Source organism: Centroberyx affinis, unplaced genomic scaffold (genome assembly GCF_046629955.1).
Source record: "Centroberyx affinis isolate AG114_WGS23_722 - 3 ecotype Tasmania unplaced genomic scaffold, CSIRO-AGI_Caff_v1 ptg006143l_1, whole genome shotgun sequence".
Taxonomy (NCBI): domain Eukaryota; kingdom Metazoa; phylum Chordata; class Actinopteri; order Beryciformes; family Berycidae; genus Centroberyx; species Centroberyx affinis.
In genome coordinates, this window is record NW_027283122.1 from 115,116 (window position 1) to 142,976 (window position 27,861).

Below are 27,861 nucleotides of genomic sequence, written 5' to 3' on the forward strand. Positions count from 1 at the left end.
GACACACAAGCAAACACACACACACACACACACACACACACACACACACACACACACACACACACACAATAGAGGCAGATACATTACAGTACTGCGCTTGTCAGAATTTATGCTTATCACAATAAGGCTAAAGGTAAATTCCCTTAATCTTTTATGTTTCAAGAAACTCTGTATTACTGTTTTATATTTGTTTTTATTTATTCACACCAAATAAACAAAATCTATCACTGATGGTAGTCTAACCAAATTAGTAATATACATGTTTCTTATTTTGTTTGAATAAAGAAAGAAACTTAGGCTACTATAATTTCAGCTTTTTTGATTCCATTATGAGGTTCTGTAAACCATGGGAAAGTAGATTTTTCAGGGATCTGGATGAGTAATGTTTCTAGGCTGTAAACTTATGCACTCATATACTTGTGTTTCTTCAGATGAATTTGCTCCTGGTGTGAGCTCAGTGAACTGAGGTAAAATGAACTGTGTTTGTTGGTATGCAGCACCATCTTGTGGAAAACTTTGAAAGTTGTCTTTAGATTATTTAATGATAAAATAGTCATCTGCAAGGCCATGAGGATGAGGATGGTGAAGGTACTTCATACAAATAAAAGTCATTCGGACAGAGTTTTTTTATTAGTGTGTTTTATTTTGTTTTGATTAAAGTGTGTTATAATGTAGGACTCATGGAAGGGTATACCCATTTGGGCTAAAGAGATCCTAAGAAAAGAAAGAAAGAAAGACACCCATACATTCATTGCATTCATGTTTTTTTTCCTCATTAGAGAAGAAAAAATAGCCAAATACGCTAAATGCACTATGCTGTAGCCTATATATTTAGAATTTCGGGGGGCGTTAATATTATGCCAATGCATAATTTAAGACTATCACAAAATATCCTTGGAGCCGTGATGTAATACTGAAGGTGACAGATATGACATAAGAGGCACCACAGTGTATCGGTCCACGCCACACTACCCCCTACAACCTGCATGGTTTACTCCTTAGCGCCTTTCTGTGCAGATTTACACCAAACTGGATTGGCAAAATGAGAACTAGACCCCGCCTGTTTGAGCCCGCCCAGTCATATAGCATCTGTGCTACATGACTGTCTCTGCCTCCTGCAGTACACAGTTTGACCACAGGGCGGCAGCACCTGTAAACACATGTAATCTTACACAACTCGTTACCAAACGCACAATGCAGGTTCTATAAGTCTTCGCAGCCCTCCAGTTACTGTACGTGTTTCTGTCTCACTGAAGGTAAGACATCGTTTATGTTTTTACAAAGTAGTTGTAGTTGTTTAGCGTAGAGTTGTCATAAATCAACAAGAACAGTTACACGTGTTCTAATATTTTGCATTGTGTGTTGGCTACGCATAGATCAGCTCACTATGCTGAAAATCTTTGTGTCAAAGTAAGAAAATGCACTGATATCAGTATCTCTTGTGTTTGGGTTTTTCCTGAAACAGGAGTGTGCTGTTACATCATATAAACAATGAAGTCCATTGCCTGTATCTCATCGTCTGTCCGAGCGGCGTGTCAGTACACCCCAACCTGTTTCCCTGTGAGTCGGGGTTTAGTCCATGCCAACACAGTGGGCAGATCCACTAACATGGACTTTCCCTGCAGAACCGTAGTAGCGCAGCAACCGTGCCTTACCGGTGTGCGCTCATTCCATAGCACACACGAGCCGCGGGCAGTGGCCCAGCAGGTCAGTAACCTCCCCTTCCCCAACCCCGTGCTCATACCGGGGGAAAGAGAGAACGAACTGACCGTGTACCAGTGTGGACGACGCCTGTCACCTAAACCAGAAGCAAGGCCAAGGAGCTCGAGACCGCTCCCCCACATCTCTCCATACACCCCATACACCCACCCACAGAGCACACCGCAGGACTCACCAGTCAACATCAGGTCTCTGTTTGAGGGGCAGGTCATCCCTGAACTGTGCTCCAGGCTGGCAGACGACCCCAGCAACGACAGAGCGGAGGGTCTGGCCACTTTGCTGGGAGTGTGTGTGGAGTTTGGCGTGGAAACGCACAGCCCCATCGTCTCCAGACTGAGGGACGAGTGCCTGTCCCACCTGTCCAGGAATGACATTGGGGTGGCGCCGCTGTGCCATCTGGGCGAGGTGGCACACGCCCTGGAAGGCAGCCGGTCAGCGATAGTGACACAGGTCATCGACTCCATCGGTGCTGCTGTGGAAGAGGATGCTCTCTCTCCCGGCGAGGCAGCCAGGGTATACTCCCTGCTGGCTCTGTGTTTCGACCCCGCCAGCCAGCACCAGCACACACTCATGCTGTCCACTTTGCACAGTCACACAGAGAGGCTGGTGCACCGGCTGAAAGCCAGTCACATCAGTGATATCCTGCAGTCGCTGGTGAAGCTGCAGCAGAGACAGGTTGGTAGAACAAATTGTCACTTATTAGCTTCTCGTTGCCTTGTGTTGTGTGTTGTGAAGTCAGTTTCCACTTAACATCTCCTTGAACATCCCAAATGTGTCAGAGGCTAGTGGGTTTTTAAGAGAGGATGTACTGTAGGGAGGTGGCATTCCTCTTAATGGCACACATCATGAAATACCTTTTCAGTAACTATTGACCTTGAGAAAAAACAAAATGCTGAGTGACATCAACAGATTTTCTCATGGTACCCATCTTTTTCTTTACTTGATCAAAGGACCGCTTTGTGCCTGGTAGTAAGCACTCAGTTCAGATCCATGTTTTCACTTGGAACCAAAGCAATCCATACACCAAATATTAACTTTATGGTTTGTGTTCTGTTATGTGCAAGATCAGTACTTTTCACATTTTTAAACCTCCCATTTTTACTGCACTACCTCAGAGTGTCTCAAGAGACAAACTGGTTAAGATTGCAGTGTGCCAGGTTGTTTAACAGAGGATAGTACTTTTCAGTCTGTGCTTGTCCAAAATTAGTCCTTACCATACAAAACCTACATGTTGGCACAATGAGAAAGTTGCAGTCAACAAAATTTTCCAGACAAGTTCCTAGGATCCTTAAAGAGACACCTTGATACTTCAGCCACCTTGCCTTATTACACAAGCCATTTTTCAGTCACTTGAAGTGTCAACCAATGTAAAACATTATGAGTGGATATTAACTAAGATCCTAACATTATGTTTCACAGGCCATCTCGCTGGTGCTGAGGCTGAGCCATAAGGCATCACGGGTCTTTAAGGCCTTCAAAGATGATGAAGTGATCAAGCTGCTCTCCTCTCTCATGGTCCTGGGACATCATGATGAAGAGCTCCTGGCCGCTATGGAGAAACACCTGCCAGGTGTGGTTGATTTTCCTTCACTAGACTAACTTTTGTTTGAGGTTTTGTGGGAGTTTTTCCTTGCTCTCATTGATTTAAATTGAAAAAAAAAAAAATCTAACTTTTTCCAATTACAAGGAACTTTGCTCTCCTGTGTTTCAATTTGTGGTAAAAATGAGGAGAGGTGAAAATTACAAGTCAAATCTAAAGTTCCCTGCTGTGCCTGCTTGTGCCTGCTGTCAGGGAGGCTGGGGCAGTGTGATCCGGAGTTGACCAGCACCGTCATGGAGTACTGTCTGCGGATGAGATGCCGCTCAGAGCCGATCTTCGAGGCCGTGGCCCAGGGCTTTGTGAGCCATGCTGAGAGGCACAGCACCCCTCAGATCGCCAAGCAGATTGTCGCCATGGGGAGGCTCAACTACCTGCCACAGGTGAGGGTTGTTGTATAAGGGGGGTGATTTGGGTTGAGCCTAACCCACCTTGTACATTCATGAATTCCCTTACTGGGGGGAAAATTACAACCGAAATAGGTTCCCTTGCTGAGGGGTTTGGTGTTCCACATGTTGAATGTATATAGAATATTGTGTATGTGTATTTATATAGGAAAATGTGTGTGCATGTGTGCGCAAAATTACTCATATTAAAGCTGCACTAGGTAACTATGTTGATTTCTGAAATGAATTTGGGCAAATGGGTACAATCTATAGGATCTCAATTAGCACTGATGAGATTGGTCCACTTAGTGATTTAGGCTGATAAGATGGTATTTCTACCAAAAAATCTTGCTTAGTGCAGCTCTGAGATTAGTGACAGCAATTGCAAATGCTCAACAATGTGACTAATTCAATAGTCAATTATATTCAGTCATATCTCTGTTTTACTCCTCAGTGCTCCAGCCAGATGTTTAAGAAGCTGGAGAGCGTTTTGTCATCAAGGTTTTCCCAGTTCCAGCCTCGCTCGCTGATAGAGGTGCTGCATGCCTGCATCCACCTGGAGCGCTTCCCACTCAACTACATGTCCAAAGTCTTCAGTCCATACTTCCTACAGAGGCTGCAAGGTATATATAAACAGTTGAATAGTGTTAAAGTGTTTGTGCACTTATGAGAGAGAGACAGACACCCAGTAAGAGAAAAACACAGCAGAGAGAAAAGACAGGAAGAGAGCATGAGAAAAAAATGTGAAAGAAAAGTACAGAAGCAAAGACAAGAAGTGAAAATGAAAGGGAGAGGTAGAAAGAAAAGAAAGAGGTTGATAATCATGGCAGTTTGGTCCTGTATGCTGAGTGAACAGGGTCAGTTGTGAATCGTGACCTTCACTGCTTGTTGCTTAACTCACCTCCACCAAAACAGGCTCAGAAATACACCCAGACTCTGTTATGCAGTTCTTCTCACATGCTGCTGTCACTCCACATACAGAGTCAGCCTATCTTTTTGTAACACATTAGTTTGTTAGTATTTGGTTGTGTTGCTGTTCTAATAAGAAAAAAGTTAGCACACTGGCACTCCTCATGTACCATGTATATATGCTGGCATGGATGCACTATACATATCCAGCATGTTACACAATATGCTGTGTATACTGTATATGGGTGTTGCTGTATGTAACATGCATGTAATATAGGGCTGCAACTAATGATTATTTTCATTGTCGATTAATCTGTCGATTATTTTCTCGATTAATCGATTAGTTGTTTGGTCTATAAAATGTCAGAAAATGGTGGAAAATGTCGATCAGTGTTTCCCAAAGCCCAAGATGACGTCCTCAAATGTCTTGTTTTGTCCACAACCCAAAGATATTCAGTTTACTGTCATAAAGGAGTAAAGAAACCAGAAAATATTCACATTTAAGAAGCTGGAATCAGAGAATTTTGACTTATTATTCTTAAAATATTACTCAAACCGATTAATTGATTATCAAAATAGTTGGCGATTAATTTAATAGTTGACAACTAATTGATTAATCGTTGCAGCTTTAATGTAATATGTAATGTGTGTGACGTAAGCTGTCCTTGTCTGCCCTGCAGCCCAGGGGGAGCCACTGGACAGGAACGCATTAGGACAACTGACACAGCTCAATCTCTCCACCTCATTAGAATGCACTTACTACAGGGTGAGTGCCTGTTTCTACATGTGCTGATCGCTTAATTTGCTCCTAGTATTGGATCTACCCATTCATGTCACAAGTATTAAGTATCTTTGAGTACTAAGAAAAGCGCTAGATAAATAAAATGTATTAGTAGTAGTAGCAGTATAGTAGTAGTATTAAGTATCATAGTGTTTGGATGGATGAGGCTAATAAGTATTAAATAACAGTAAAAAGTTGATTTATGATTATAAACCAACTTGAAGGTTTTTAATTTATTCATTATGGGTATCACACATAACACATAACTTTAAGTAAGTTTAAAGTAGACAGTATATTATTATATTCAGCTGTGTTTGCCCTCCGACAGTCTCAAAGTACAATCTAATTGTAGAGTAAATCAATGATACTAATGAATGATACTAATTAATATACTAATAAACACTCCTCTGCCCTCCCTCCCTCTCAGGGCCCCAGGCTGCCCTTCTACCTCCATGTGAAGAAGTTCTCCTCAGTGGACCAGGCCTTTGAGACGCCTATGGAGAGTTACTTGTACAACCAGGTCAAAGGGCCACTTAAAAAGCTGCTGGGGGGAAGGTTTTACTCCACCAGGGTCTTCACTCTGAGTGGATACACTATAGGTGAGCTACAGCTACGTGTATAATATGTAACACAGTTCTGGGGCCATTTGGATATAGCTTGTAAAGGCCATGACACACAGAAAATATAAATTAAACGGGGCAATTTGGCCATATAATGCAACCAGGCAACAAGAGTTTGACTATATATGCTTAATAAAAAAATTAAGTGAAAACCAAATTCCTGGAGAAATGTTGTACCATTAATTGTTTCTACTTTTTAACGCTTTGGATGAGTTGACAGAATTAGTTTCATGTCTTTCTGTTTTATTATAGTTGCATCAGCATCATTAGTTTACTGAGCCCATTACATGTTGAGTCTGCTGAGATACATAATAGTAACAGTTTATCCCTTCAAAAATCAAATGGAATAGAAAAAAAACTACAAAGGGAAATTTGCTTGTGGCTTCACTGTGGTTAAATGAAGTCAGTGGGTCAGCAGCATAAGTTCTACCACAAGTCTGTGTTTTATTCCGTATTTCTATATGGAATAAACAGTATACAGTATATTGCTGTAGGCAGCTCTAAGATATCTTGTTTTGCTGTCTGTCTGTGTCCAGATGTGGAGATGTGCCTGGACAAGGAAGGACTTGTTCTGCCTCTGTCTCAGTGGGATCACACTTACAGAAGGTAAGAGACACAAATACTGTAGTGTAGTGCTACAGCTGGATTCTCTTCAAAATGGGCGAGAAGGTATAGGCATGAGAAAATTGTTATATCAAAACCTAAAAAGAAATAACTGATCGAATACTCATATTATTTACATTATGAACCAATTGAAAGTGAACTGACCCAGGCTCTGGTTGGTTTTTACATGCTGGCTGTACTGCAATTGCACTTTTACTCCACCCCAAAAGCCATTTTAAAGTAATGATACAATGCAGTGTCTTTCCCAATGTAGGGTGGCCCTGTGTTTGGATGGGCAAAACCGTTTCTGCAGCAACACCCAACACCTACTGGGGAAGGAAGCCACTAAGAGAAGACACCTCCGCAGGATGGGCCACGATGTGGTGCAGGTATACTCAGAAGATACACCTGAAATGTGACTACTGTATAAGTAAAGGTTACTTACAGTAAATACTATTCAGTAATGAGTGTTATACTCTAATAAAGAAGAAGTGATCTCATTTTAGAACAAAACTTTTCACATCAAGATACTCACAAGTTCAGTTTTTTTCAAGTTTTAAATCATCAAATTAGCCCAGGTTTGCAACTAGTATTCATAACTTGGTTGGCTGCTACGATGCAGTTTGCTTAAATGTGTGTAAATTTAGAAGGTTACAGTTAATCAGTGTTTAACCAATCCTTCAACTTGAAGTGGTTATATATATTCTTTTATATGTTTTTAATGAGCTGCACAGTAACAAACAGAAAAGAGTCTTACTTTGTGTTTCAACCTTTCTTTTAGTTTCTTATTTTGAATGTCAGTGGAATATAAAAGATCAATGTAATATATAGATAATAAGTAGATAAAACACTATAGATATGCACTGATGTGATTCACAGTGGACTCAAGCCTCTGAAAAAAGTTCTCCTTTAAAAAAAGAAAAAAAATGTCTTGAGCAATGTGGATGAAGGAAAGAAAAGTAGAAACATATTTTTTTCCTTCCTAATTCCCTGTGTGATCTCTGCTCTTCTTCTCACCAGATCCCGTACTTTGAATTTGAGAAGCTTAGATCCCAGAAGGAGCGGGTCCAGTATCTCCACAGCAAGATCTTTCCCACCATCTTCAAATTCAATCACTGAATACTGTGGGTCCCTGGCCATATGTGTGATTCTGTAAATCCTTTTTCTGCACCCACTAGTTGCACTCCGCTCCATATCAATGGCTATACCTAAAGTGATTGTCACTCTCAATGCTCACCTGCTCCTGTGGTGACTGAATCAAAATGCTTTTCAGGGGGCAGGTGCTCAAGCAAAAAAAGTATGGTCCACATGCCTCTTTTTAAGTTTTATACCTAATTTGTTCACTGATATGCTGTTGTTTAATGGCCATGATAGTGACTCTAACTGTAAATGCCATTTTATGAGATTTCTTTTTTAAATACTAAATACATTAGTACCTGCTATATGGGTATGTTGAGTAGAAGAGTGCAGGGGCTTGGACCTCTGTTCCTTTTCCCTGTTATTCACATTGCACCAGAGTTTCTTGGGGGAAGAAAGAAGAATCCAACCCTGAAATCAGTCTCAATATGTTCACAGTATTGTGTATAGGATTTTCAAATTACTGTAAATTAAAATGTGACTATTATCATTATAAACAAAACCATAGCCCCAATGCTTTATTTGAAGTTGGTGGATATGAAATGAGATCAGCTGATAGAAAACAGTTTGCAGGGGCAATGGTTGCAGGGGCAATGGTTGCGGTAATAATCAAGATATTTCCCTGCCATAGTTTTGGCAACACTGGGGAAACACTGTTAATTAAGGCCTCGGGTTTTTATACGAGCGAGATAGCAGTGTATCTTATGTGCAATAAATAAATGCTTGATTGCAATGTATATTGATCAATTGTGAATAAAGTTAATATTTGAAAATACTGTTGTCCCCATGTATACATTTTTGTGTTGTCCATTCAAGATGGCTGCTACAGAGACAGTGCATTTTTTTTTTTTTTTTTCCATTGTCCCATTTTTGGATGCTGATACACCATTTGCCATTGATACATACAGTATTAGCCAGGTGTCAGTATGTAGGACTCTGACAAGTTGGAATCTTGGGCTCTTATTAATGTCCAAACAGTTGATTAGCGTCTTATTATTTAATAAATGAGATATTGCATATGAAATGTTCGGTGAGTCTTAGTCTGTTGAGGGTCAGCGGAGCCGTCAGTCCAAGAATGAGGATGGTTCATGGTGGGGGAAGGAGAGATGGAGTGCAGGGACTTCAGTGATGGGGAATGGAAAGAAGGGAATAAGAGGGTGAGAAGGTAAGGGCAGATTTATAGGTTATAGAAAGGGCTAAAGGTTGGGTATTAGGGCAAACAGGACTAGGAAGAGGAGAAGAGGATAAAGCAGGTGGGAGGAAGGAGGGAAGTTTGGGTGGGCCTGCAGGAAGGGATACAGGAGGGCTACAGGTCAGAGGTCAGGGCAAATTAAAGATGTAGTGGGAAAGAATGAGGTTGATGGGATTACAGGAAGGAGACAGAGAAGAAGGGAAGTTATCAGGCCAAATGGGGGAGGTAGAGGGGAGTGAGGGAGGGAGGAGATATGGTTAGATTTGGGCTACTGGCAGTGAGGGAAGGAAGAAATTGAAAAAGGAGAGGGGTTAGAAGTTAGGTATCAGAGCAAATAGCAGCAGTAGAGGTAGAGGGAAATGTGTGGGAGGCTGGGCAGCTGGTGGGGATCCAGGTTAAGTCCCTGCTGGATCTTATTACTCTCTTAAACTCTCTTTCTCTCTTCCTCAGCCATTGCTCGGGACGTCCTCCTGGGGACACAGCTGGCTCTCCTGGAACACACAATACATTAACCATAGTATACTGTGGAAGGAATATTGTACAGTAGTTCTGTATGGCTCAAAGATCAGAGCATGGCATTAACACTGGCAGAGTTAGGGGTTACCAATGGGGCATAGATTTTTAGCATGGTTGTATGTATGTATGTGTGTGTGTGTGTGTGTGTGTGTGTGTGTGTGTGTGTGTCTGCTCCCACCTGGCAGAAACAGGTGGTAAGACGATGGTGCGGGGGTGCGCTGTAAGGACGAGCTCTCCCAGGAAAGCTTCCATCATCAGATTCTGGAGGGTGTTCAGCAGAACGTCTTCACACAGGTCAAATATAAAGTCAGAAGACCTGGACACACACACAAGCAGACACGCAGCTTAAAGACCACATGAAATGGCATCTTTACTTCCTAGATTTGATGCATTTCCTATTGAAACAGGATGTTGGGGCGGGACATAATGCAGTGAGGGTTCATGCAAAAGTCTAAACCAATGGAATATGAGTCAGGGAGATTTTTATTTGATGGGAGGGGTGCGGAGGGGCGGGACTGTTCAGAAATCTGATGGTTTTATTGGTTAGAAATGTATAATTACACCTACTAGTCCAGCACGAGGTCACAATGAAAGATACTGATTTCCAGGAATCTTTAAGTACTAAAAGTACCACTTGCCCGTATCCACTAGCTAAAGCACATTCATTTAATATGGGAGAATGGTAATTAGCAAACCAAATTAGTGAGCTTAGTTGGCAAACCAAGTTGTGAATATAAATGAAAAATGTTAAATAAAATAATATACAGTAGTACACAAATAGTATTAACAGTAAGTGTTATAAGTATTAAATTGTGATTTTTCAGTTAAATTTCAAACAAAACTTCACTATCCAGATATTCACTATCTGGTTAGCGTCACGCACAAAGCTTGTTGTTGAACCAGAGTCCACTAACCTGCACATGCTCACTTGCGCACTCCTCTGGGCAGAGTTCTCTCTTCTCAGCCGGGACAGTTTTTGAGCAAGCTGTGAAGGTTGTAGCTTCTGTGTGTTCAGTGTGGTTTTTTTGTGTTGAGTATTTAATGAATGTTGGGTGCGTAGTGCGTTCTGTGTTTGGGGCCTACTTCCTGACCATCCTGAACTCCCCACACCGCCCACTGTGCCGCGCTGTTCTCTCACCCCGACCTCTGCCACACCCGATAAGAGCTGAGGTCTGGAAGGAGGGGCAGAGGAGGAAGACATGGGGTGGATGTGCTGGAGGGAAGGGGAGGAGGCGACATAGGGGGAGGACGGAAGCGGGGAGTGTTGAGTAGTTTCTCGAAGCTGGCTGAAGTAGGGGACAGGCTCGGACACCCCGCTGACCAGAGACTGGTGGAAGGTTGGATCGTCCAGCAGGCTCCTGGAAGAGGAGAGAGAGAGAAAGACACATAAACTGATATAACTTATTCCATATCCCCTGATCCCAACCCCCACCATTACCATTGTCTAACCTTAAACCTTACTCGTATGTTAGTCTGAACTCTAACCCTCACCTTAACACCTCTAACTCTAAAATTGACCGCAATCTCACACAACTAAATTTACTTCTAGAAACAGATTAGGATGATTGTCTGAATATGTATCTGGGTCTCTGTGTGAGTCATTACCTGAGCAGAGAGGTGAGTGTGTGTGTGAGGATGTCTCTCTTGGGCCTGTCTGTCAGTGGGGGCAGCCCAGCAGAGAGGGGTGTGCTGGTGCTGAAGGAAGCGGTTTCTGGCCTCTGAGTCTTGGATCTGGGGAAGACAGCAGAGAGTAAAACATTACTGCCACTGCTTTTGCAATGGATAGCAGGTTCATTCGGATTTTTGAGCAGGAGTCACGCTTCTTTTCCTGTATCATGTGATGATCAAGGTGCATGAAAGCAAGAGCTCAAGAGTTGTGAGCATTTGTGTGAACAGATTTGAAAAGGACATTCTTGTCTTTTAACAGGTGTGCATCTATTCAGTATTCAGTATGTGTTTTACCTATGCACATAGTGCTTATTGAGCTGGTTAGGGAAGTGTGTGTGGTACTCCAGTAGTCCGTGGGAGCGTGCCGTCAACCCCAGGTGCAGCAGAGCAGGATGGGGGGGTTCAGGGCGCCTCCATACTGCCGCTGCCTCTCTCTGCGCCCGCCGCTCTGCCCTCGTCAGCCTGGTGCATGGAGGGCCCCCTATAGCACTGCTACTGCTGGCACGGATAGGAGGAAGAGTCTGAGGAGGGGACAGAGAAAGAGACAGAGAAACAGAGTCAAAATGCCACTCATAAAATGCTGTCCTTTAAAAAGTTCAAATGAATTCATACCTTTTGTCTATAAAATTTGATTGCTATTATATCTATATACAGTACAGGTAGGATATTAGCAACAAATTAAGACCCCGACTTAAAAAGCGCATCCAGCCCTTCCCTATATGGCTTTAGGTATCACAGTTTCATTTTGTATCTTGAAATGTTTGTGCGCAGTCATGAAAATACATAATGTATAACATTGTCAAACTGTGAAATCCAGAATTGTGAGCTCTCATATGTTTCGTGATAGGATATCCAATGGTTACAGGCTTTGTAGATAGAACAGGAAAGGGGAATGGAGGTGAAGTGTGCTAGATGAAAATGCCAGGAGTCACCTTGTATTTCCTGAGTGGTGGACCATTTCTCACTGGAGCTGCTACAGGCTCCTGCAACAAGACAAAACAAGGGTGAGTAAGGAGAAGTAGACTGCTGGGTCAAGTTATCTGACAATTTGTTTCTGAAGGTGGAACCTTGTCCACTGGAAGCCCTTGGCTGTCGCTAAGGTCATTCTCTGTGAGAGTGAATTCATGTTGCTGTCTCTCTCTCTCTTCTTCCCAGAGCCGCAAAGCATCATGGTACTGAGCCAGTGCTGCTTTGTGGGTAACCTGGAGAGGAGAGGAGAGGAAGGGAGAGGAGAGGAGAGGAGAGAGAAAGAACAACATGCACATCCGTGTCATTATTTGGAAGCCTTTTTGTAAAGAGTGAACAGAGTCTGTTTTCTTACACTGATCAGCAACAATTTGTGTGTGTGTGTCTGTGTGTGTGTGTGTGTGTGCGCGTGCCCTTTGGTACCTGACAGATGAGATCTAGCTGGTAGAAGGTGGGGTAGCCAGAGGAGGTCAAGGTAAGGACACACAGAGCGCTCTCCCCTGGACACAGACTGCCTCGCTCTGGATGCATCTGCACCACCTGACACACACACACACACACACACACACACACACACACACACACACACACACACACACACACACACACACATACAAGCCTGGTCAACTTAGATCTGCATCGCCTAGCGTACACACTGACAGACAATGGAGAACTTTAGCGTATTTTATTTGATGCCCTTTTAACCCCAACAATAAAAAAGGAGGAGAATCACGGATATAAAACCAATTTATGTTCTGCCTGTAGACAGAGAAACAGTCAGACAGAGCATCACATGGGCTGAGGCTGTAGTACAGATTAGACCACACACACACACACACACACACACACACACACACACACACTCCTACGTGTTGGTTCTTCTGCTGGGGCAGCTCCCATGCATAGTAGACAGTGTCTGTTTGGGAGACATTGGTGAGGAAGAGGATTCTTGTGGAGCGGGAGCACACGGGTATGTCGCCTAGAGACACTCTCTCCTCAGACAGGAATACCACCTACACACATACACACACACACACACACACGCAGGCATGAATGCATGTAGCCACACATTCACATGCCCCCAGACACATATACAATTCAAAGGCAAGAAGATAGACTTACAAGGAATAGATCGCTCGCATTTATCAGAATCTAAGAACAATACAAAACACTTTTCTTTTCTTCAGCTATTGCTCTGGCAATGGCACTCTCTGGATGTGAGGTCCAGACAACAGGTTATTCTGTTGAGAATTTACTCAATTCCGCTTTATTGTATTCTATTGTATTTTCCTCTGTTCCATTCCTAGCTGCTCTCACCTGTCCCGGTAAGGGCACCCTCTGGACACAGGGCACAGACGGCTGGGCATCACTGAAATGAAACGGGTTTGAGGAGCCCAATGCCCGGGAATCGAACCCGCACCCCTCAAACCTCACCAGCATGGAGTCCCCACCCTGGATGTGGATAGGGATGTCCACCTGGAGATACACAACAACAGACAGGAATCATAGACACAGTTTGGACACGGCAGTCATGGTAACTCCAACTTCTGTATCTATTGTTAAGTAACTTGAGTTTCTGTTCCAGCTTGATTTCTAAATTGCTAGGAGCGTCACTGGAAGGAAACAAGTGCTGGAAAAAGGGGCCAGAGACATGGTGCCTACAGTAAAAGCTGGCCAAACCCATTCTATCAAGGGCTCTGGAATGGGAAAAGACAGAGAGAGGTAAGAAGGTAGGTGTAAGGCCTATGGCTTTCACTTGTTTTTTACCAACAGCCTTTACGCCAGATAATACAGGGTAACAACGTGCTCACACTTGGATTGTTCTGCTGTTGTTTGCTTAGGTTACTGACTTACTTGATGAGGTTGGTTGATGATTTTCTTATGATGGAATCCAAGCGGAGATTTTAAGGCAGAAGTGTGTGTGTGTGGTAATAATGATCGATGTATCAAAAATAAAAAGGCAAATCAACCCAAACAGAGCAGGGATCCAAGTTCAAATCAACAAATAAACAAAAAAATAAATATTCAAAACAAAACTCTATCTATCATGTGTTTGTTGATCTATATTCCTGTATGTGTGCGTGCGTGCGGTTGAAAACCTTTTCTCTTTCTGGCATTCTGCCTCCACGTGCACTTGATGCTTAATTAAAGTAAACTATGCTGCTATTCACCTAGGCCAACAGTAGGGGCAGCATTAATGTGAAATGGCTCCAGCAGTGGGAGAAAGCAGGCAGAGGTATGGCTAGATCCTCACGTTGTACATGGTAGCCTCCAGCGGAGAGAAGACCCACTCCAGTATGGCTGTCTTCCCAGGGAGAACCTCTCCCTGCGGGTTGAGGCAACTCATCACTGGCTGGTTAAAGTTGTCTGCCTGGAGCTGCTTCAACGGAGCCGTGTCCACTTCATAACGGACTGGCACCGCACCGCCATTATACAGCTCATACACCTGCAGGACACACACAGATGCACAAGGCTGAGTGAGTCAGCCAGTAACTAGGGTTTCACCTGACGTTTAGAGACTTAGGTGGTAATATCAACAGTTGAGTGGATTCTGTGTGGGGATGGAAGATTGAAGACATTCTCCAATATTGTGAACAAATATTATTGCCTGATATCAGACAGAATTTTCAAATCGTTACACTCCATTTCCATCTTCAGTCTGACATTGCCTCCACTCTAACCAATTTCCGTGGGAGAGGGGGATTTGATTTTCACTAACCAATCACTAGAGACCAACGTATCCACCAATCTAACGTCATTTTACGTTGACACTGATGCGTAGCCATGACAACACCAGAGACGTTCAGAAGGTATAGAGCATCTTTGACAACACGGAGTGAAGTAAAAACAAAGTATGCCGACTTTAAATCGATTCAGAACAGCCTCGATAGCAGCGTCTATCTTGTCTATAGCGGTCGCCATTGTTGTTATTAGTCCTCCTTGGTTCTGGCACAGTTTGAAAACACTTGACAATAGCTTGACAACGGCGTTAGTCCCGCCCGTGGCGCTGATTGGCTAATCGTTAGTCCCCCCCGATGCTCATTGGACCGGCCGATTTTTCAACTGAGAGAAACCGCTGTTTCATGTCACGATGCCAGACCAGAAGCAGTCAACTCGGTGGAGTGCGCAGATTCAGAGGTCTGGACCCAGGCAACAAACATAAGACTATTGAAACAAATCCTGTTTTCCTTTGGATGGACACCTGGATGCAGTTAGCCCCAATATGTGCCACTTTCTTTCTCTCTTTGTTTGGGACAGAACAACAAAATTATTTTTTATTTATTGAAATAAGTGCTGCTTTATCTATGCCAAGTTTTCCAGTGGAAACCAGTAATATGGAAAAGATCTTAATTAACTTAAGTGTACTCCAAGTTTAATAGCATGGGAAATATCCAGTAGCTGTTTCACTGAAGCTGTACCAAATTTCAGTTCACAGTGAATTAGCCACTGCAAGGAGTAAATGTTACAAATTTAACACACACGCACGCACACACACACACACACACCTGTCTGGGAGGAGTGAAGCCTCCAATGGTTACAGGGGTGAAGACGTGCCAACTGGAGGCATAGTGGAGGTAGGGTCTGTCTCTCTCCACCGTCACCCCCTGGAAGTTCAGCTGCACACACAAACACAATAACAGGAAAACATATAAAGCTCAGTTGTGACAACGATAATACAACATCTAACAAATGGGAAGAGCAAATACTACATGATTAAAGAACTAAATGCATTTCTATAGCTCCATGGCAAATAAAAGACAGGATACTGGATCACCACTATTTGTGCACCAGGAGTGAAAGAACAATGAATTAGAGTACTATACACTATTGCTGTTGTAAAGGAGTCTTGACTTCTATGTTGTTGCTGTCTAGACTTGAATGAATATAAGCCGCATGTAAATCCATGCAGAGTTCTGCCTCACCAAGATCTCTCTGCCATGAGAGAGTTTGAACAGGACAGGTAGCCGGTCCATTCCCGCAAAGTCATGTCTAAGAAAGACAAAGTTTATATTAATTTGGGGCCACTAATTCCATGATTAAAGTAATCTTATGCCCAGAAGAGCTGTAATTTCACCTCTCTGCCCCACCAAGATTAAAAAAAAAAACACACTGAAACACTACTCCATTCCATTTACTGTACAGTGATCTCTAACCTGTAGCTGAAGTGTACTGCCCTCTGCTGGCCGGGGAGCAAAGTTCCTGAACGAGGAGAGATGCTGAACAGACGGTTGTCCTGAACCTGTCAACAGATGGGAGACAGGACTGTATTTCAAATACAATGGTCATACTGTGGGTTCATTCATTCATTCTTAAAGATAATTTAATGATAACTTCCAAACATCCAAAAAACAGTAATATCTCATTCTGAAAGAATTTAATATCATTTCAATCTCACAGTAACATTTAAAGTTTAAACATTATTAGACAAGTATGACTAACCTTCATCTGGTGCAGCTCAGTGCTGCTGAACTCTCCTGTCTCTGCCCAGTACTCCAACTCTATCTGTTGGTCCTCTGGAAACAAGAATGCCCTGGAGAGGAGAGGAGAGGAGAGGAGAGGAGAGGAGAGGAGAGGAGACAAACATCAGTAGAATAGGAATGGGATCCACTCAACTACTCTACTGCCCTCTATTTCACTGTCTACAGGAGTGGGACCAGTAATAATAATAACTTTATTTGTATAGCACTTTTCAATACAGGTAACAAAGTGCTTCACAACAGTCAACAGAAAACACAGCAAACAAACAGAAATGAAATAAAATAAAATAATGCTTTTCATGTTCTGCTGTACTGTACTGTGTAATACTCACCAGTATACATGAATCAGGCATACACAAAGTATTGACAATAAAAAAAGAAATGGTAAATGGGTCTTTGACTTGGCTTGACTCAACTTTCTCCTCTACTCGACTGTTTTCTGCTCACCAGTCTACAGGGATGGGGCCAGTGTTGTGAAACATCAGCACAACAGTGGAGGGGTCTGAGCTCAGGGGAGCGGCACTGAAGTTGAAATCCAACATGACTGTGGTGAAGATGGAGGGACAACGACTCACACTAGAGACAGGGAAAGAAGACAAGGTCATGGTCACTAACTCCCAAGCTAGTGTTATCACAATACAAGGACTAAAATACAATATTATGTTATTAATGTTTTGCAAAACACTGCAATATTGATTGTGAAAATGTATACAGTATATTGTGACATTTATTATTCCATTTTCTCTGTAGTAAAGAGCTACAATAAAATAAATGTAAAAGGACAATAAATGTAAAAAATCAATTGTTATTGTGGTTATGAAATGCCATCAAACAATTACTGGATGAAATTCAAGACCTTTCAGACTCTCAGACAAGGATCTTTGAAAGTCCCTTCTTTTTCTTTCTTTTTTCCCATTTTCAAGCACAGCGTTTAACAGAGTATTACTATATTCTGCCCCAACCTGTGCCTGGTGGGGGTTCGGTAGGTGAGCTCTGGAGGGGAAGGGCTGGACAGCAAGTGCTCGTTGAGGCCGTCCAATGAGAAGAGGTTCCACAGTTGCACCTTGCTGAGCCCACCCACACTGCCACCGCTGCATGCATCAATCACCTGTAGGGTGGGGAACACACCCTCCCCCTGGACCTCACACACTTTCTGGGCAGGGGATGACACAAACCCTGAGGAGAGAGAGACAGAGAGAGAGAGGGAGAGAGAGAGAGAGAGACAGACAGAGAGAGAGCGAGAGAGTGAGAGGTAAGTATGTCAAAAAAGAGTAAGGGAATGGTAGGGTTTATTTGTATTCTGGACTGTGTGTGTGTGTGTGTGTGTGTGTGTGTGTGTGTGTGTGTGTGTGTGTGTGTGTGTGTGTGTGTGTGTATGTGTGTGTGTGTGTGTGTGTGTGTGTGCTGTACCACTAGCGTTCAGTGTCTGGTAGCTGATGGTCCACTGGTACCGGGTCCGTCTGTGCGGTCTGACTGTGGATCGGAGCAGCATTCTGGAATGGGAGGCGATGGTTCCCCTCACAGAGTCCAGCTGTAGGGCTGAGGCACCAGACAGGACAAAGTTACTCTGCAGCAGTGGTTTGACTATAGTTCTATTAGTGGTGGCCGGGAGTTATTTTGGTGATGCTTACATGCCTGTTGCCATTTGGTCTTAGTTTTAGTTCTAGAGCAGGTCACAGCACTAACTATTCTTATTTTGAAAGGGCAGGAAAGGTTTAAAGTCAATCACATTGATGTTAGGCACATATGTGGTGAAAAAAATGTATATATTGGAAATAAAATATGCCCTAAATCTAAAATGTGGCCTATTTACCACTTGACGTAGCTTTGACTTCCATGACGTAAATTTGATTCAAAGCAATATTTAACTAAAACAACATTTCCAAATTGTGTTATTGAGCATGTTGGCCAGCTACTGGAAACAACTGCTGATACCAATGGCACAATTTGTAAATAGATGGCTCAGAGGAAAGACACTAATAGACACAAATTATATATTGTATAGACATGTCCTCATTATAGAGCAGTAGTTTCCGCCAAGCCATCTGATTGGTCACAGATGTGTTTCAACCACACTAATAATTTTCTACACTTTCTAAAGAATATTCAAAGTGATAACATGTTCAGGTGGTTTGACTGGCCATCAAAAGAGAAAGGCCAGATAGTTTGTGCAATGAGGACTCTTCATTTACTTTGCCAACAAGTACACCTCCCTCCCAAGTAAAATTAAATGCTCTCTCAGGACATAGGAGACCTATTTCTGTCATGTACACACACAGACGCAGCAGAACCACACAGAACAGTATACCGTTCGGCTCAGTGTTGGGGTCATAGATAAGTCCTTTGTCCAGCAGTGTCTGCTGTACAGAGAGAGAGAAAGAGACGGGACAGAGGCTGTTGTTGACCAGAGGAACCTCAATTGACCGGCAGCTTCCAACCAGGAGCTCCCCAAGATCCAGGACTGCATTCTCTGCCTGGGGAGGGAACAGACACGCACACACTGATGCTTCAAAAGGTTAGTGGACAAGTCATTTGAATTGACTGACACATGCACACACACACACACACACACACACACACACACTGAGATGACAGTCTCACCTCTATGGAGCCTTTAGAGCCCATTCCCATGACTTTAAGGGCAAGGTGGGACTCCTTACATCCAGGAGTCTGGATTGGCCAGAAGGTGAGGTGAGATTTGAGTGTGTATGTTGTCTCTTCCAATGGGCTGAAGGACCAAGTCTGGACCTGTGATGTCAAGCAGTCACAAGCAAGTAAAAAAATCAATCCATTCCTCACTAACTAAGTTGCTCATGAACTTAACGCTGTTCATTTCTTTATTAGGTCGCAAAGTCTCTTGGTGTATGCATGTATGTATCAGGTATGTATGTGTGATTCTTTTGGTTTCTCACTGTGCTCTCATTGGGCTGCAGTTCTCCGGCCTCTGGTTCTACAAAGAGGAGCTCCTGGTCTGGTCCCGGGATCTTCCACTGAAACCTATCATGTAGCAATGAGGGACCATCATGTCAGGTCAAGTCAGGTGTAGAAAAGATTCATGATGCTGGGATCAGTCCAGACTACTAACAAGACACTGTAAAATGTCAGAAATACCTGACCAGAATAACAACACTGGAATAACAACTGTTTTTCTCCATTCCTGAAACTTTGAGATTTTGCAAACATGTTTCTCCATAACAGGTTTTCTTTTTAACCTATTGAATAAGCTCAATCACTCAATCAAGTAATCAATCAGTCAATCAATCTGTCAGCCAACCAACCGTAGAGGTAAGCGACTGAGGTTCCTGATGCGGTGGGAGCGTTGGGTGCGTGAGCCCACAGCTGTAGGCTGGAAGTACAGACTACCGTCTCCTTCCAGAGACACACACACCTTCTCCACTGTGCTGACTACTGTCAATTCCTAGAGGAGACGGATATAGATCCAAACACAGAGGTTCAAAGACAGAAAAACACAGGTACAGACATTGAGCTGTCAGTGTCCGTGTCCCTGTGTGTATACCTGTGTGTGTTTGGCCGCATTGAGCTGCAGGGATAAACTAAACCCCTGTTCAGGACTGTCCTCTGTGGGTGTGGTTCTGAGGGTGAGGATTTGGTGATCCCCAGGCCGGATCAAACCGCAGCTTGGCACCACAAACACTGATGCTGCCAAGGAGGGGTTGGGGCTCTGATCTGGGTCCAGATGGAAAGTGAGAGGTAATTCTCCAGAGTTCTGGAAGAGTACCGTTCGGTAGGAGAGAACACTCAGGGCAGGAAACACCTAGGGAGGACAAAATACCATTATGGTAACCAAGTACCCTCTCTTAGTGTACAGCAGTGTTACCACTATAACTGAATGGACACGGTATACTGGCTCACCTATAGGAAACAATATCCCTTGTATTGGTTTCAAGGGAGTTTTATTTTCACAAGGACTAAATGTCGTTTCAGAGGTTTCATTTCCCTCAGAAAAAATTCTGAAGGAAATGCTAATATATATATCAGTTTAAATACCATTTACATATGTTGTTGTTTATAGAGAGAAAGGTAAAACTAGAGAGAGGGAAAGACAGAGATGAAGACAGAAAGTGAAGGAGACATGTTTGTGTTGCTTGCAGTGCTTATGTCCCACCACTCGAGGGTGCTGCAGGGAGCAGCGTGGGATGAAGTGTTCTCTGCCTGGCTGGAAGGAGTGACCTATGACTCTGACTGTCACACACCAGGGGGGGCGCAGCAGTCGCTCCTCCATCTGACGATGGTCCTGCAGCATCTAGGGGGGCCAAGGGGGACAGAGCGTTTGCTGCGTTTGCTGCGTAAAACTGCATAAATCAGTTTTAAATCAGATTTTATGGTTGTGTTCTGCACAACTGCTGGTATTTTTGCAGGGTTTTCCCTACTTAGTAAGATTTTATTTTTGCTGACCACCTAAAACAAAAGTTGAAACCAAAGTTGGCAAGCAAAATACATTGTTTCTTAGGAAAACCTTGTTTAGTAAGTACTGCAAAGGCAAAGTGAGAAGTCAGACTACGTTTAGCAAGGAAAAGTATCTACAAACCCTTTTCTAATGATTTAAGATTGAAAACAGCCCGCTGTGTTGCTAGGGCAATGGACACCTAACAACAGTCATCATTTAAAAACATACCTCAACAGACTTGTAAAGGGCATATGTTTTACCATGTTAACTCTAATATGTATGGTACTATAGCTTGTTGTGCTGGGCTTTTGACTGTAGTTTATACTACAACTTTACCTTATAGAAAGCAAAGCACTCTAGCTGCGCTCCATGCAGGGTATTGAGCTGCTGGGGGGCATAGGTCACTCTGAACGAGGTGGACTTCAGTTGACCCAGGTCACATGATGAGGGAGAGACAGAGAACGGGGAGTCTTGGGCAGCAGTCCACACCAGGCTAGAACAGAATCAAATGTAATAGAAACTCCACTGGTCCAGAAATAGAATTCAATAGCAGATCTTCTAGTCAAGAATAGAAAAACAAACAACCTCTCCCACTGCCCCAACTAATGTTCACCTTGCTCAAAAGCCAAAGGCGGTGACTGGTACCTGAGTTTCCCTCCAGTGTGGTTGGTGATGGAGACAGACTGAGAGGAAGAGGATGAAGAGGAGGGTCTGTGATTGAAGAGCAGCTCAGTGGGTTCCACAGTTACATGTGGCAACGACAAAGAGGAGGAAGAGGAGGAGGAGGAGGAGAGAAGATCCATGCCTCCTGAGCAGGCCTGGTAGTATTCTTCCATTGGACTGCTCTCTGTGACAATGGCACCTTCTGGCCCCTGGTCCAACTCCTGGAAAGAGACACAGAGAAAGAGAGAGAGAGGGCAAGACAGAGACAGAGAGACAAAGAGAGCAGTGGCACTTTGAATAATCTGTATGTTTTTTGTGAGGATTTTTTCCATAGAAATAACTCCGAACTCCATAGAAATAAAACTCTGCTACTGCTAACCTTAACCACTAACCCAATAACCCTCAAGATATTAAAAAACCTAACTTACACACACAAACACATCTACACATCTCTCTCTTCCCCACCTTACCTCTTCTAGGGAGCAGAGCGCCCCCTGTTGGTACAGAACCAAGTGTTTGGGTCGCAGTATGGCTGGTTGCTGGAGCTCCGAGTGACAGGTACCAATCAGGTCTAGGAACATAGGGTCCTGTGTGATAGATAGATAGATAGATAGATAGATAGACAGATGCATGGTGCATAATTTTAACAAGTGTACAAGTGTTTGTATACATGTTGTGGGTTTGTATGCTTTATGCATATCTGCATATTAGCTCCTACCTTATGCAGTATAAGACAAGACACTCTCCTGTGGTGTGCCATAGGATGTGTGGGCCTGTAGACCACCTTCAGTATGGTGTGGCTGTGTGGGGGCAGAGTGCCCCCTGCTGGTTGGATACTGAACACGCTGTGACCACTGCAGTCCAGGTCCCATTGGTAAACAGCGTCAGCAGGCGAAGAATTAACCAGCTCCACTGTCCGTACGACTGTCCCTCCCTCCTCAACACAGCCAAAGTCCATCACAGAGGAGGACAAGGACACTGTGGGACCTGGAGACACGGACAGATATGTTCATCCACATGCTGTATATATACTATACAGTGAAACAGAAGGTGTTTCTTACTTTTTCCCAAATGTACATGAGGCTGAAGAAGGTTTCCTAGCCTAGCAATCATTTACTGTAAGGTGAAGCGAGCTGGAATTCAATGTATGATTTCATCCAATTGTATTCAGCTCAAAGTGACAACTTTATGACTAGGGCTTTTTACATTTTTTTCTTTTCATCCAACAACTTTTCTTTGGTTAAACAAATAATTCTATTCTGTTCAATAGGAACAGAAGTAAGGACTAGAAGGAAAAACACACTAGTGGGGTACACATCTGCCTCTCATAGATTCACATCCAAATCATGAATTTTTAGACTGTGCACGTGTGTGCGTGTCTGGGTGCTCGTACCTATACAGTTCCCAGTGAGTTTGAGCAGGGGTTTGCTGAGCGCCCCTGGGCAAGTTAGAGACAAGTATTCGACGGAGACATTATCCACAACAATGGGGGTATAGGTGACCGTAGCCCGGAGTGATGCACCGGGCGCCACCTCGCCCCTGGTGATGTCACAGCTGAACTCTGACCCCAACAAAGGCACTCCATCCAACAGCCGGGAGAGAGAGAAAGACGCCGTTACCTGGAGGAGAGGGAGGAAAATAGAGAAAAGAGGGAAGGAAGGAGAAAGGAGAGAGTAAGAATGTAAATTGAACTGGGATCCTGACAAATTAGGTTTATACAGAGGTATGGAGACAGAAATAAAGGGAGGGAAGGAAATAAGCACGGAGGAAAGGAGTTAGAGGAGTAGGGAGGTATGTTTGTGTGTGTGTGCATTTGTGTATCTTAATGTACTACTCACAGGGGAGGGGTTGAGGATGTCAATGTGTTTCTGCACACTGTAGTCAACTGCCACAGAGCCAAAGTGCAGCACTGGGCGGCCCTGCTCCTCTTCCTCCTTGCTATCTGGATTTCCCAGCTGCAGACACGGGTATTTGGCTGATGAGGTAAGCAGGGGCAAAACAGAGCGGGATAAGAGAGTATGGAATCCTGTTTCCCGATCATCTCCCCACATTCAGTGGTATAACTCTATCCCCATCTTACCATATGGTTCAATTCACAATACAGGGCTACAATATGATATTGTCAGAATATCAAAAATGAAGTTGAACTTAAAACAATGCAAGTTACATAAACAACACTGGGCAAGTCTGCTTGTTTGTTCCTAAATAAGAAGGATTAAATGGAGAGGTAGGACAATATTTTTTTGTAACCTGAATTTGTCCAGGGAAAGATTTTGCTGAGCATGCCTGCTCTTTTTCAGGACCACCCTGTTTCTCATTTGCATTCACGCCTGAGAAAATCAGTGGTTTTAGTGTCTTGCTCAAGAACCTTAGGAGTATTTGTTAGGGGAGAGTGTTACCCAGCTGGTGGTTTGAATTGGTGACCTTCCGGTTACAAGCCATCTTCTCTAACATGTAAGCTTCAATTGTCTCCCTTTTGGTCAATACTGTACAATTTTGCTTAATCAATCTCACCTTGCCCTGCCTCAGCTGCTACTCACCTATACCCTGCAGGAGCACAGTGCAGCGGCTCTCTGCCTCCTCCCCTTCCTCTCCAAACCTGCAGCAGGCCTCTTGCTGGTACACCAGCGCCTCTTGTGGTCGGAAGACCACGGTGATGCGACACTCCTGGCCCGGCTTCAGCAGGCCTCGCTCAGGGCTGAGCTGGAACGGCGCTGGGCACTCCCACTGAAAACACGTCAGGAGCTTACTGTGTGAGGGACAGTGAGTGGGAAAGAGATAGAGAGAGAGGAGGGATAGAGGAAGGAGTAAAGGTAGGAGAGGATGGAAGGAGGAGTGGAGTGAAGTGAAGTGAAGTGGAAGACAGAAGACAGTGCAAATAATTTGCTTGTCTCATTACACGAACACACAAACACACACACAAACACAAACACTTAAGGTACAAACATACACATACATCTACTGCCTCCCTCCCTCTTTTGCTCCCAGGTTCTGTCCATCTCTCCTGCTTTTCCTTCTTCTAAACACACACATAAGTACCTGGCATTTCTGAACAGGAAAGTGGTGCGTGAGGAGTGTTGAACAGCACAGAGTGGCAGCAGCACAGATTCGGGCACCTCCAGGGCGTGACAGGGTATGGTGGCGCGAAGGCACACTTGGAAGCTGCCATCTTTACCCTGGAACTCAATACTGTCTTCATACTCACACTGCATGAAGCAGGCAGACAGACACACAAACCAACACATAAACAGAAGGGATAGAGCAGGAGAGAACCGGACAGGTAGATCAAACAGATCAACAAAACAAACACAAACCATTTTAACAAAACTTCATTTTACATCTCTAATACATACAGTATATGTTATTTAATTTACACAAACTGTCCTATGTGCTCAATGAAGAGTATGTAACATGCAAAATCATCTTCCCCACACTTAATCTGCAGGCTGTTGTTTAGACTGATGTAACCAATTTTATCATGACACCTATTGCTCCAAAATAACTTGTAGAATTGTTTTATGCTTCCCCTGATCTTTGGCACTTGACCCAAGTGCCAAAGATCAAATATTTTAGGTAGTTGAGGTATGCTCAATGTATATTTCCTAACAAGCTTGCAAAATAAGATCAAAAACTCCTTAAATATTGTATCCAACTGCTATTTTGAACAGGTTTGATATGTGTTACCCTCTGTAGGGGTCTGAAGGTGACTGGCATGGAGAAAGAGGTCCCAGGGCTGAGAACGATCAACTGGGGAAACAAGGTGGTGAAAAACTTGGATACTGGAGGCCTGTGGGAGGAGAAAGAGATAAACTGTATTAGCCGGTGCATTAGATACTCAATTCATTTATATTGTATGGTTTTGGGCTAAAGAATATTCTTTTAACCATGTGTGTTTGTGTGTATGTATGTAAGACCTGAAACGTAGCTTCTGCAGCTTGCTGTGGACGTTCTTCAACACTAGAGTCTTGGTGAAGTCCCTTCCCAGCTCCCAGTCCTCCCAGACCAGCTCTGGCCACAACTCCACACCTAAGAAGCAGCTTCTCTGGCTGGACACTCGTCGCTGGAGCTCCCCTGGCCTCTGGAGCCTCCCTGGATGCTGCAAGGTGGGACACTGCAGAAGACGTAAGAAAAAGAACGAATAAACGTTTCTTAAACTTTTCAAGAAACAGCACACTTGACACTGATTTATATAGAGGGGCATCTTTTACAAACATTTAGTGTCTAATGTTAAATGTGGAGCCTAAACAGCCTTATACCAATCATCACAGGAAAGACCACAGTCAAAACAGGCATAAGCTTAGAACTAGCCTAACTAATCAAAAGATGAGTGGTTCATTTGTGTTATTCTGAGCTGGAAATTATGGCTGAACCTGTGTCATTATGTCAGAAGAACTAGAAACAAAGGCAAATATGAACAAATGAGGGTAATTTTATTGTTTTAAGACTTAATAGTTTAGCTGTGGTATCTTTCATTATCATAGGGACGTGTATGGTCTTTTTTCTGTCATAGTCCTACAGTAGCAGCCCACCTGGTTATCTTTCTCAAAGGTGGACATATAGAGGCAGAGAAAAAAGGAGTAGTTTACCAGAACTAGCTTATAAAATATCTCAGCATCTTTCCCAAAGGTTGCCATGACAAGACAGTGAGAGGTACAGCAGCTTTGCAATAGAAAACTGCATACAATACTACAAAACACCAGCTTGTATTATAATTTTGTACTACACTGTGGCCCAAAGATCATTAAAGTTTTTCGACCTAGGACCCACACTGATTCAAATGTAAGACACAGGCTCATTGAAACACATAACGATACTGTTATAAAGAGAAAATGGGCCCCAAGTCCTTCATGATGCCAAGCTGTTGTAGTCTAACTTACTTTGACATCTTTCCCACAGGTGGTGGAGGTCCACGGTGAGGCTGGGCCCAGAGGGAGAGGACCCCGAGCCCCAGCCAGCATGACTGGGGAGACAAGACATTTAGACCATAGAGAGGTAACTACAGAATATAACGCCATTTTCTGACTTTAACTGTGTAAACAACAAATGTGTCAAAATATGTATTATTATTAGCAGTAGTAGTACTATCATTATTATTATTAGTACTAGTAGTAGCCGTAGTAGTAGTAGTAGTAGTAGTAGTAGTGACGTTAGTAAACATTGCAGTGTTGAGGATTTGTAATTTCGCAAGATTTAGACGCTGGTAACACTTGTTGCCTATTCAAGCCTCACTAAAAACAACTTTAAAACCTGACAATTAAATGAGCTAACGTTATATAAAAAAACAGCCTAAACTAAGTTAAGAGGCAAGAACATTTTACAAACGTAACGTTAACGTTACAACGATATTAACGTTACGTTAGAGCCTATAACGTTAGTATGCTAACTAAGCATAACACTGGCTAATATCTCGCTCATTTTTCTTTTGTGTGCTTTGGTGTGCAGCTTTCGGTGTACCTAATCTAACATATTACGTATTCTTACCTCCGTCAAACGTTAAGCAATAAAATAAAGCTTTTACATCTATTCAAGTTATTAACACCGCCATTCATCGCTACATTGGAGTTTGTCATCCATGCCGTTTCCATGGCAGCATAGAATTGTTTGTATCGCCAGTTCGCCATAGCAATGACGGCAGCCGAAGAGGGACATCTCTGTTTTGCGAAAGGACATTGCATGTGTATGCAGCATCAACTAGTGATGTATACACAGTTAGCCAAATTGGTCTATCTCTGTGATAGTATGCATGGAAGCAATAGAAAGAACTTTCAAAAAAATAACTTGCATAATATTAGACTTTACTGACTTACAGTGGAAAGTGGTTTAACCGAAAATGACAACATTTAGCAGTTTTGTCATTTACCTATAATTTATACACTGTAGCCTACCTGCTTTGAGTAAAAACTTAAACATGCGGACTTCCCTATCAAACTTACTTTTTCAATCTGAAAAGACATTAAGCACCGCTTGCAAAAAGTTACCCTGACCACAAAGTGACTCCCCCTGGTGCTTCCTTTTTAAATCCTGGTTTAATTCATTCTTGTTATAGATTTTGCAATAAGTAGTCATGAGTTCAACTTCAACTTTATTTTTCAAGCTTTCCCTCTCCACAAATAACAACATTGACAAACCAAAAAGAACCACTACTGTCACATTTGAAGTGAAATATATTAACATCTAAAAGTCTTTAAATTAAATATATTGACAACAATACATATAAT

The 27,861-nt window shown here is 43.1% G+C and overlaps 2 protein-coding genes across 2 annotated transcripts; one reads left to right on the plus strand and one right to left on the minus strand.

Annotated features, from left to right (window-relative positions):
• Positions 1-1,491: 1,491 nt before the first annotated feature.
• LOC139638154 (FAST kinase domain-containing protein 3, mitochondrial-like) lies at positions 1,492-8,440 on the plus strand. The gene is made up of 9 exons (XM_071512192.1): positions 1,492-2,394; positions 3,139-3,289; positions 3,512-3,699; positions 4,157-4,325; positions 5,292-5,377; positions 5,820-5,991; positions 6,549-6,618; positions 6,890-7,004; positions 7,636-8,440. Exons 1-9 carry the CDS (start codon positions 1,492-1,494, stop codon positions 7,732-7,734), a joined length of 1,953 nt encoding a protein of 650 aa, XP_071368293.1. The 3' UTR covers positions 7,735-8,440.
• Positions 8,441-9,368: 928 nt separating this feature from the next.
• cfap65 (cilia and flagella associated protein 65) lies at positions 9,369-26,601 on the minus strand. The gene is made up of 35 exons (XM_071512191.1): positions 26,521-26,601; positions 25,558-25,754; positions 25,328-25,430; positions 24,683-24,849; positions 24,184-24,392; positions 23,482-23,618; positions 23,037-23,262; positions 22,362-22,630; positions 22,114-22,230; positions 21,626-21,864; positions 21,317-21,473; positions 20,699-20,827; positions 20,090-20,347; positions 19,851-19,990; positions 19,485-19,569; positions 19,174-19,320; positions 18,881-19,046; positions 17,983-18,111; positions 17,535-17,748; positions 17,020-17,148; positions 16,535-16,625; positions 16,249-16,334; positions 16,018-16,084; positions 15,601-15,711; positions 14,349-14,540; positions 13,412-13,570; positions 12,964-13,107; positions 12,518-12,634; positions 12,196-12,330; positions 12,061-12,111; positions 11,423-11,649; positions 11,066-11,191; positions 10,552-10,818; positions 9,639-9,776; positions 9,369-9,435 (listed from the first exon to the last, which is right to left on the minus strand). Exons 1-35 carry the CDS (start codon positions 26,599-26,601, stop codon positions 9,369-9,371), a joined length of 5,277 nt encoding a protein of 1,758 aa, XP_071368292.1.
• Positions 26,602-27,861: the final 1,260 nt, after the last annotated feature.